We start from the raw sequence: 12,275 nt of genomic DNA on the forward strand, positions 1-12,275 counted from the left end.
AATTGGCTGTAAAGTGGCCACGGCCAGCTACTGCACAACCACCACCTATTCAAATCAGTAGGGGGTGGATTTGCAATACCCAGCCATGGCCACTATTCCGTTGACGGAGCTGTGCAGCTGCCGAAACTGGGAGCAGATTATTGGTGGGGGTGCAGGGTTTTGCACCCCAACCAATCTGACATTGATGACCTATCCTAAGTATAGGCCATCAATGTTAAAGTCCTGGACAACTCCTTTAAATTATACAGTTCTTGCAGTTGTAATGAATATCTTGCATCCTTTGGGGTGAATTTCTTTGTATTGAAGGTAGCAGTGCTGTAGCTTAGAATTTTTCTTTTTTTCTACAACAGCTTTTACTGGAGCATCTGGAGTGCCTTGTCTCAAGACACGAGAGGTCGTTGAGGATGACCGTGGTTAAACGACAAGCACAGTCCCCCTCTGGTGTTTCCAGTGAAGTAGAAGTTCTTAAAGCTCTGAAATCTCTGTTTGAGCATCATAAAGCTCTAGATGAAAAGGTACAATTTTTTACCTTATAGATCGTGTACTATACTGTTCAACCATATTTAGAGTATATATGTTCATGGTTATTATCTCATGGTTCTTATCTTGTAAGCACACATTTGTCATTTTAGGTCTTCCACCATATGGTTGCAACACATTTTTCTTTGTAGGCTCTAATTCATTAAACAGTTTTTGCAAAAATGTTTATTTAAAACTGAAATGTCTAAATATTTTTGCCCAACTCCTACTCGGTGTGTTTGTCATTCCCAGATAGTTTTTTAAAACTGGGCAAAGTTTAGCTGGATTGGGGCACTGCAGGGCTCAGCTGACAAATTCATCATAATTTACAACACAAATGTAGCGTAAATTACAGCACAAATATACTCAAGTTAAAAGATACACCAAATTCATTAAGAGGACACTACATAGTGTATTAGTAATATGTTATTCCAGTATACCCTTCACCGAGAGTGGTGTGCATAGGGCCAGTCTTGATGAATTGTGACCATAGTATTTAAGAAAACAGATTGTAAAGTTTCATAACAAAAAATGCAAAAATCCATCCAACTAAAAAGTATGTATAATGAAAAAAAAATTCCGCTTTGTATTTAAAGATAATGGTCATTTAATACAAGGGTGAGGGGAAGTCTATTATTTTAAAACCTACAGGTGCATCTCACAAAATTAGAATATCATCAAAAAGTTACCGTATATACTTGAGTATAAGCCGACCCGAGTATAAGCCGACCCCCTAATTTTTGCCACAAAAAACTGGTAAAACTTAATGACTCGAGTCAGGGCCGGACTGGGACTAAAATTCAGCCCTGGCATTTGAAGTTACACAGGCCCACTTGTCACATGGTGACTGTATAATATCTTTGTACACTTGTAGGCAGGGCCGGTTTTAGGCAAAGTGGGGCCCCAAATGCTAACATATTGCACATCACACAAAAGCCTTTCTGTTGTATTTACGTGCGCTGAGTTCAGGCCGCTAAACGAGTTTGATCGACAATACTGAAGTTGTTCAACGCTTGTTTCCCGGCCTCTTTCCACCAGCTGAGGAATAATGATGAGACAGAACGATCACTAATAGATCACCATACAGTATCATGTTTTCAGCAGCACATCTACAGTTTACACTGGCAATGTGCTGCTGACAACAAGGCTTTTTGTTCCAGCAAAAACAATCCGAATATGCAGCATTTTACTTGTTTAGTAAAATACACCCCATAGTCCTCCATATATTATAATGTGCTCCATAGTCCTCCATATAGTATAATACACTCCCTATAGTCCTCCATATATTAAAATACACTGCTCAGTCCTCCACATAGTATAATACACTCCTCATAGTCCTCCATATAGCATAATACAATACTCATAGTCCTCCATATAGCATAATACAATCCTCATAGTGCTCCATATAGTATAATGCACCGCCACAGTCATCCATGTAGTACAATTCACTTCCCATAGTATAATGCACCCCATAGTTCTTCATATAGTATAACGTATTCCCCATAGTCCTCGATACAGTATAATGCAGCCCACATATAGTATAATGCAGCCACCCCAGAGTATAATGCAGCCACCCCAGAGTATAATGCAGCCACCCCACAGAGTATAATGCAGCCACCCCAGAGTATGTAACCCCCATAGAATATAATACAGCCCACCTCCCCATAATATATAATGTAGCCCCCCATAGAATATAATGCAGCCCCCCATAGTATATAACGCAGCCTCCCCCATAGAATATAATATACCCCCACAATAGTATATAACACAGCCACATAGTACATAACATGGCCTCCCCCATAGAATATAATATACTCCCCATAGTATATAGCAAAGCCCGCATATTATATAGCACAAACCGCATAGTATACAGCACAGCCTGCATACTATAGCACAGCTCGCGTAGTAGATAACACAGCCCACACAGCAGTATTCAGCACAGACCACACAGTAGTATACAGCACAGACCACACAGTAGTATACAGCACAGACCACACAGTAGTATACAGCACAGAACACGTAGAAGTATACAGCACAGTCCACACAGTAGTATACAGCACAGCCCACAGAGTAATATATACAGCACAGCCCACAAAGTAATATATACAGCACAGCCCACAAAGTAATATATACAGCACAGCCCACAGAGAACTATATACAGCACAGCCCACAGAGAACTATATAAAGCACAGCCCAGAGTACTATATACAGCACAGCCCAGAGTACTATATAAAGCACAGCCCAGAGAGTACTATATACAGCACAGCCCAGAGAGTACTATATACAGCACAGCCCAGAGAGTACTATATACAGCACAGCCCAGAGAGTACTATATACAGCACAGCCCACAGAGTACTATATACAGCACAGCCCACAGAGTACTATACACAGCACAGCCCACAGAGTACTATATACAGCACAGCCCACAGAGTACTATATACAGCACAGCTCACAGAGTACTATATACAGCACAGCCCACAGAGAACTATATACAGCACACAGTAGTATACAGCACAGAGCACAGCCCACAGAGAACTATATACAGCCCACAGTAGTATACAGCACAGAGCACAGCCCACAGAGAACTATATACAGCACAGAGCACAGCCCACAGAGAACTATATACAGCCCACAGTAGCATACAGCACAGAGCACAGCCCACAGAGAACTATATACAGCCCACAGTAGTATACAGCACAGAGCACAGCCCACAGAGAACTATATACAGCACAGAGCACAGCCCACAGAGAACTATATACAGCCCACAGTAGTATACAGCACAGAGCACAGCCCACAGATAACTATATACAGCCCACAGTAGTATACAGCACAGAGCACAGCCCACAGAGAACTATATACAGCACAGAGCACAGCCCACAGAGAACTATATACAGCCCACAGTAGTATACAGCACAGAGCACAGCCCACAGAGAACTATATACAGCCCACAGCAGTATACAGCACAGAGCACAGCCCACAGAGAACTATATACAGCCCACAGCAGTATACAGCACAGAGCACAGCCCGCAGAGAACTATATATAGCACAGAGCACACAGTAGTATACAGCACAGAGCACAGCCCACAGAGAGCTATATACAGCCCACAGCAGTATACAGCACAGAGCACAGCCCACAGAGAACTATATACAGCCCACAGTAGTATACAGCACAGAGCACAGCCCACAGAGAACTATATACAGCCCACAGCAGTATACAGCACAGAGCACAGCCCACAGAGAACTATATACAGCCCACAGCAGTATACAGCACAGAGCACAGCCCACAGAGAGCTATATACAGCCCACAGCAGTATACAGCACAGAGCACAGCCCACAGAGAACTATATATAGCACAGAGCACACAGTAGTATACAGCACAGAGCACAGCCCACAGAGAGCTATATACAGCCCACAGCAGTATACAGCACAGAGCACAGCCCACAGAGAACTATATACAGCCCACAGTAGTATACAGCACAGAGCACAGCCCACAGAGAACTATATACAGCCCACAGCAGTATACAGCACAGAGCACAGCCCACAGAGAGCTATATACAGCCCACAGTAGTATACAGCACAGAGCACAGCCCACAGAGAGCTATATACAGCCCACAGCAGTATACAGCACAGAGCACAGCCCACAGAGAACTATATACAGCCCACAGTAGTATACAGCACAGAGCACAGCCCACAGAGAGCTATATACAGCCCACAGTAGTATACAGCACAGAGCACAGCCCACAGAGAACTATATATAGCACAGAGCACACAGTAGTATACAGCACAGAGCACAGCCCACAGAGAACTATATACAGCCCACATCTCTTCTCTTCCTCCCCTCACCTCCTCCGAGAATGGCCCCACAGTCCAGAAAAAAAAAAACTCTCCTCACCTCTCCTCGTGCCCAGCGTTGCTTCCTGGTTCCTGCTCCTGTCTCAGCAGCTGCAGTCTGCCTGGGACACAGCAGGTGCGCGATGATATGACATCATCGCGCACCCGCAGTGTCAGAGGCAGAGCGGGGAATGATGGGAGAGGAGCGTCTGTAGACGCTCTCTCCTCCATCATTGCATTCAACTGTACCGGCGTCTATACGCCGGTATAGTTGAATGCGACGGCGGGGGCGGCGGATTGAGCGGCCCACCACTGGCACCGGCCCTTCTGGCATTTGCCAGAAGTGCCCTATGGCCAGTCCGGCCCTGACTCGAGTATAAGCCTAGGGTGGAAAATGCAGCAGCTACCAGTAACTGTCAAAAATAAAAATAGATACCAATAAAAGTAAAATTAATTGAGACATCAGTAGGTTAAGTGTTTTTGAATATCCATATTGAATCAGGAGCCCCATATAATGCTCCATACAGTTCATGATGGGCCCCATAAGATGCTCCATATTAAAATATGCCCCATATAATGCTGCACAAATGTTGATTATGACCTCATAAGATGCTCCATACAGACATTTGCCCCATATAATGCTGCACAAATGCTGATTATGGCCTCATAAGATGCTCCATACAGACTTTTGCCCCATACAATGCTGCACAAATGCTGTTTATGGCCCCATAAGATGCTCCATACAGACAGTTGCCCCATACAATGCTGCACAAATGCTGATAATGACCCCATAAGATGCTCCATACAGACTTTTGCCCCATACAATGCTGCACAAATGCTGTTTATAGCCCCATAAGATGCTCCTTACAGACAGTTGCCCCATACAATGCTGCACAAATGCTGATAATGACCCCATAAGATGATCCATAGAGACATTTGCCCCATATGCTGTTGCTGAGATTTAAAAAAAAAAAGTCACATACTCACCTCTCGTCGCTCAGGCCCCCGGCACTTGCTATAGTCACCTGTCCCCGTTCCACCGCCGGGCGCCGCTGCGTCTTCTGCACTGAAGTTCATGCAGAGGGCGGCGCGCACACTAATTGCGTCATCGCGCCCTCTGACCTGAGCGTCACTGCAGAGGACACAGAAGCCGGAGCCCGGCTGTGGAACAGGTGAATATCGCGCAATGCCCCCGTTATAGTCACCTGCTCCTGGCGCGGTCCCTGCACGTCCCTGGTTCTCGGGGCGCCGGCAGCTTCTTCCTGTGTTGAGCGGTCACATGGTACCGCTCATTACAGTAATTAGTATGCGGCTCCACCCCTATGGGAGTGGAGTCGGGTCCATATTCATTACTTATTCATTATTCATTACTGTAATGAGCGGTACCATGTGACCGCTCAACACAGGAAGAAGCTGCCGGCGCCCGGAAAACCAGGGAAGTGCAGGGGCCGCACCAGGAGCAGGTGAGTATGATTAGACAGCTGCCGACCCCTGGGAAAGACTCGAGTATAAGCCGAGGGGCAATTTCAGCCTAAAAAAATGGGCTGAAATTCTCAGCTTATACTCGAGTATATACGGTAATTTATTTAAGTTCTTCAATACAAAAAGTGAAGCTCATATATTATATAGAGTCATTACAAACAGAGTGATGTATTTCAAGTGTTTATTTCTGTTATTGTTGATGATTATGTCTTACAGCCAACGAATACCCAAAAGTCATTATCTCAGTAAATTAGAATACTTTATAACACCAGCTTGAAAAATGATTTTAAAATATGAAATGTTGGCCTACTTAAATGTATTTTCAGTAAATGCACTCAATACTTGGTCGGGGCTCCTTTGGCATCAATTACTGCATCAATACAGCATGGCATGGAGGCGATCAGCCTGTGGCACTCCTGAGATGTTATGGAAGCCCAGGTTGCTTTGATGGCAGCCTTCAGCTTGTCTGCATTGTTAGGTCTGGTGTGTCTCATCTTCCTCTTGACAATACCCCATAGATTCTCTATGCGGTTAAGGTCAGACGAGTTTGCTGGCCAATCAAGCACAGTGACACTGTTGTTTTTAAACCAGGTATTGATACTTTTGGCAGTGTGGACAGGTGCCAAGTCCTGCAAGAGAATGAAATCTCCAACTCGAAAAAGGTTGTCGGCAGAGGGAAGCATGAAGTGCTCTAAATTTTCCTGGTAGACGGCCGCGCTGATTTTCATCTTGATAAAACACAGTCTATCTACACCAGCTGATGATATAGCTCCCCAAACCATCACTGATTGTGGAAACTTCACACTAGACCTTAATCAGCTTGGATTGTGTACCTCTCCACTCTTCCTCCAGACTCTGGGACCTTGATTTCCAAGGTCTAGTGTGAAGTATGCACAATCAAAGATGGTTTCAGGAGCCATGTCATCTGCTGGTGTATGTCCACTGTATTTTATCAAGACCAAAGTCTTCTCTTCCTTCTGATTCCCAAGGTTGGTGCAGAAGAAAGGAAGAACTATCTCCTTCAGTCTGTGAAATTTGGAGGCTACTTTTGGTAGGTAAGACGAATCCAGCTTCAAGATAACCCTCTCCTCCAGGAACTGGGTATATGGTGGAAGTCTGGAAAGGGCCTGCATTTCACTAACCCTTCTGGCAGATGTTAATGCAACCAGAAGGGCCACCTTAAGGGAAATAATGTTTATTGAGGCTGAATCGATGGTCTCAAAGGGACATTCTGTCAACGCCGTTAGAACTAGGTTGAGATCTCAAGTCAATATTTCCTCTTTACAGATGGGCCTAGAACTAGCCGATGCCCTAATCAACCTAGCCACTCAATAATTCCGAGCCAGATTACAACTACGTAGGGCTCCCAGAGCCGATACCTGGACTTTGAAAGTGCTGGTAGATAGTCCCAACTCCAGACCTTTTTGTAGGAACTCCAGATCTCGCCCTATCGGGACCTCCCCCCCCAATTTCTGCATTTGAGATAGATAGAAACTTCTTTCAGGTTCTGGCATATATCTTTGTCGTGGCTACCTTCCTACTCTGAAGTATAGTGGCCACTAGATAGGAAAAGGTTTTTCTCACAATCAACAGTGCCCTATCAAATTCCATGCTGTCAGATGTAGGCTGGTCACTCGTGGATGGAAGATTGGTCCCTGGGAGCGGAGATCTGGGAGTTCCGGAAGAACCCATGGATTGGTGATAGACATCGTTCTCTGCCAGGAAAACCACAGCCTTTTGGGCCAAAAGAGGGCGATTAAGATAACTTGCGCCCTGTCCTCCTGAATCTTTCTCAACACCAATGGAATCAGGGCTATTGGGGGAAGGCATATGCCAGACTGAAGTCCCACGGAATCAGCAAAGCATCTACTACCTGTGGACCATCTCTGGGGTGTAAAGAACAGAACTGATGCACCCTTCTGTTTCCCCTGGTGGCGAAGCGGTCTATATCTGGATGACCCCACATCTGCACAATCCGGTCGAAAATGGAACAATTTAACATAACACCCATTCTCGCTGCCCGAGCTGATTGCAGCTTAGAAAGTCTGCCTTGATGTGCTCTTTTCCTCTTATGTGCAGATCAGTTAATGACAGCCGATGAGCTTCGGCTATTTGGAATATACAATCCACCACCTCCATTAAAGGCCTGGATCGGGTCCCCCCTTAGTGGTTGATGTAGGCTACCGTCACCTTATTGTCGGAGAGGATTCTGACATGCTGACCCTGTAGGGACATAAGGAGCCGTCTTACTGCCAGCTCCCCGTCAATAACTCTTTCACATTAGCTGAACCACCAATCTCCATCCCTGTCCAAGTCCCCTAGACCATCACCTCACCAAGGTGGACCCCCCAACCCCCGGGGCAGGCATCCATAGTGACAATTCGGGGAAATATGGTTTGCCCAGGGACCCACCCTTGACAAGTTTGACAAATTTAGCCACCAAAGAAGGGATTTGTATCGTAGATGGTGTAAAGCTGCAGTAGCATCGTACGCAGTGAAGAAGCAGTGACCCAAAAATTCTAACACAAAAGTCTCTTTTAATGTGTTTCTTCACAGCATTAAAGTCCAATTCACATAAATGCATATAACTTCAGTAGATATTATCAGTGACCAGTTTACACCGGATCAAAGCAATACATATCACATGGCTTTAGATTTGCGGTCCCTAAACAGGCCAGACTTCCCTTGTCCAGTTTCCCTGGGTGACCGCATGCCATCTCACAGTCTCTATACGTCTCCATACACACAGCCTCATATGTTGCAGACACTACACACGCCAGCCCTCCTCTGACTAGTTCTCGTGGGTGTCCTGCATCGCTGTATCAGTCTCTTTACAGACTCTTTACTCACACAGTCGTACACAGTTCAGGATATCCTCCGGATAGCAGCCGGGCACCATATCCACCTGTTTGCAATTGTTGCACATGCTAGTCCTCTTTCGGGCACAGGACATCCACCTCCGGGCACAGGACTGTCCACATCCGAGACCAGTACCATGGACAACATGCATCTCTGTGTACGCTGCGGGTGCCAGGCTATTCAGCTGCCCTGGGTGCTGGCTCTGCTGGCCTGTGCCTCTATGCACTCTGCAGACCAGCACACACCAGGCTGACACTGACGTGCACCTCGCACACCTGACGGCCTGACACACCCATACCCCTTACTGCAGGGTTTTTAAATACACACAAACCTGTGGCCTTCAGCCATCTGGAAAACCCGGACTGGAAATCCGTGACTCTCATGCACACCTATGGACTTCATCCGTTTGCATGCACATTCTGAGGAGAACAAACAGCGCCCCCTAGCTGTATCAGAGGCCACAGCCTCACAATGGGGACAGAGAAACCCTTTTTTCCAGGCACTCTCTAAGAAAATGTTTTTTATGTAAAATCTCCCACTTTAAGGCACTAATATGGAATTGGGCCCACCAGGCAGCTGGAATACAGGAAGTGAGTGACCCTAGCAAGGACATCGCACCCCTAAGGATTGTTTACTGCCTTCAACATCTGATGTTGGATGCTTCTAATTTAGCCACTGGTAGCCAACACTCCTGAGTCTCGGAATCCAGCATGAGACCCAGGAATTCCTGCACCTTCAGGGGCTGCAAACGTGACTTTTTAAGGTTCAGTAGCCACCCCAACCCTTCTAGAGTGGACATTATACTCTCCATCTGTCTAGTGCAATGAAGAACTGAATTGCCTACTGTTAGAAAATCATCTAAATGGGGGCAATCACGACATTTAGTTCATGGAAATGTGCCATGACTTCTGTGACCACCTTTGTAAAGACCCATGGGGCAATAGCGACACAAAAACGGGAGGGCTTTGAGCTGGAAATTACTCACCTGCACCTGCTTCCACGACCGAGCCTGTAATCCTGCTCCGCTCACTATCGTGCAGTCCCCCTGGACCCACTGTGGCACTTCCAGGCACCCCACGCTGGCCAAGGCAGGGGACCCCCGCTGTCTGAACTGACTCGTCGGGCCTGGGAATGACTCCTCTTCTTACAGGTATGTCTGATTGAGGTTCGTCCGACAAGGACAGGAAACCAACTGATGCGGGAGAGAGGTGCCGCCCTTTTATGTATGTAGATTTCCCCTCTCTCGTAGTGCTGTCATGGGAGACCGAACAGGAGGCACCCCTGAAAGAGAAACATCAGCAGTATAAGCACATCACAACGACCCCACCTCGCTAGTCAAGAAGGATACCTTTATCAACACAAAAAGAAAGGTACAGATAAAGCTACGCGAGATGCAGGACAGCTGGTTTAGCAAGAAGGCTGTTGAAATCCAGAACTATGCAGAAAGCCACAACCTCAAGTGCTTCTATGATGCCCTAATGGCTGTATATGGACCCCAATCAGCTAACTCCTCATCTCTCCTCTATGCAGACAGAACTAAGCTGCTAACAGAAAAGAAACAGATTCGGTAACTGAGCGCTTCAACAGTGTCCTTAATCGCACTGTTAATATCAACGACAAGCCTGTTGCTCGGCTGCCCGAGGTAGAAATCAATAAGGACTTCAATGTTCTTCCCAGTGAAGATGAAGTTAGGAAGGCAGTATAACAACTCTCTTTGGCAAAGCACCAGGAAACAATGCTATACCTGCCGAACCAGGAAACAATGCTATACCTGCCAAACCTGGAAAGAATGCTATCCACTTTATAAAATAAGAAAGCAAGCAGCACTTCAAATAGTGTCTAAAAAGTGGGGGGTACTTTTTTGACTTATCTCACATGCATTTTTTGGATACTGTTTGGAGTGCTGTTTGATGTCTTTATATATTATCTGATTTTTTGGACTATAAGACACATCGGACTATAAGATGCACCTCAAATTTTAGGGTGGAAAATAGCAGAAATTTTTTTTTATAAGATAGGGGTCCATCTTATTGTCCGAGTTTAAGGTATCTTACCTGAGGGCCGTCGGTGCTGGAACGGGGTCACAAGAGGCATGGTCCCTTCCTCAGTCCTGGGGTATCCCAGCAGTGCGATGCTGTGGGTCCGGTGTCGGCGGCGAGGCAGATCATGGAGCAGGGTCCCTTCCTCAGGATACCGGTGGCAGAAATGTGGCGACGCCGTGGCCCGGTGTGCACGGCGAGCAGAGCCGAGTGCATCACCGGTTTCTTGGCGGCCATCTTCCTGAGGCCTCGCATGCGCAGATTGAGATCTTGGCAGCCCTCGGCTTCAGGAAAATGGCTGCTGAGATCTCAATTTGCCCATGCACGGCTTCTGGTGGCCAATTTTCTGAAGCCAAGGACCACCGAGATCTCAAGCCCACAGCCTCAGGAAAATGGAGTGCGAGAGGTCAGCCGAGATCTCAATCCACGCACGCGCCCGCGGCCCACGGCTTCAGGAAAATGACCGCAGGGAAACCAACGAGGTTCTTTGCACCGCCCAATGCCGACACCGAGCATCAGCATCGCCACACCTCTGCCGTGGCCGGTTCCTTGAGGAATGGACGCGGCTACACCACTACTGCAACCCCCCGGTAAGCCTGCGTTCGGTCTATAAGGCGCACCCCACATTTTCCTCCCAATTTTTTTGGTCAAAAAGTGCGTCTTATAGTCCTAAAACTATGGTACCTATCTGTTTGTCTTTCTGTCTGTCTATCGGTCTGTCTATATCTTACAAGTGTGACCAATCCAAGATTGTTTCTTTTGTGTCCTAAACCTTTGGTAATTTATAAAGAAAAATAAATGTTAATAAAACATAGGGCAAAATAACTTTAAAGTTAAAGTTCCCACGATGACTATTTCATGCATTTTTGATGTTGCAGGTTTTCTGCAGCATTTCTATTAGCTTAATTAGGTTACTTGAGATATTTTCTTTGCATTTTTGAGTTTTTCTTTCTTATTGGCTTCACGACATGCGCTGTAATATTACAGCGCATGTCGTGTCTCTCCCTTTGATCAAAGTCACGACATGTCAGCTGTTTTGTACAGCTGACATGTGCGCGCAATAGCGGCGGGTTAAATTGTGATTCACCCGCCGCTATTAACCTGTTAAATGCCACTGTCAAACACTGACAGCGGCATTTAACTATCGCTTCCGGCCGCCCGGCCGGAAATGAGCGCATCGCCGACCCGTCACATGATCAGGGGTTCAGCGATGCGTCAGGATGGTAACCATAGAGGTCCTTGAGACCTCTATGGTAACTGATGCCGGCCTGCTGTGAGCGCCCCCCTGTGGTCGGCGCTCATAGCAAGCCTACATTTCAGCTACATTGCAGCGATCTGATGATCGCTGCTATGTAGCTGAGCCGATCGAGTTGTGCCAGCTTCTAGCCTCCCATGGAGGCTATTGAAGCATGGCACAAGTTAAAAAAAATGTTTTTAAAAATATGAAAAAATAAAAAAAATATAAAAGTTTAAATCACCCCCCTTTGGCCCCATCCTAAATAAAACAATAAAAAAAATCCAACCTACATATATTTGGTATCGCCG

The 12,275-nt window shown here is 46.3% G+C and overlaps 1 protein-coding gene across 11 annotated transcripts in view; it reads left to right on the plus strand.

The window, feature by feature from the left end:
- PPFIA2 (PPFI scaffold protein A2) overlaps window positions 1-12,275 on the plus strand; it is a 580,573-nt gene that overhangs the window by 302,419 nt on the left and 265,879 nt on the right. For all 11 annotated transcript variants that reach the window (XM_077265481.1, XM_077265479.1, XM_077265480.1 and 8 more), the window contains one exon: window positions 351-515. In XM_077265481.1, the coding sequence (XP_077121596.1) occupies window positions 351-515 (165 nt within the window). The remainder of the gene's footprint in view (window positions 1-350; window positions 516-12,275) is intronic.

This window comes from Ranitomeya variabilis, chromosome 5, assembly GCF_051348905.1.
Source record: "Ranitomeya variabilis isolate aRanVar5 chromosome 5, aRanVar5.hap1, whole genome shotgun sequence".
NCBI classification, from domain to species: Eukaryota; Metazoa; Chordata; class Amphibia; order Anura; family Dendrobatidae; genus Ranitomeya; species Ranitomeya variabilis.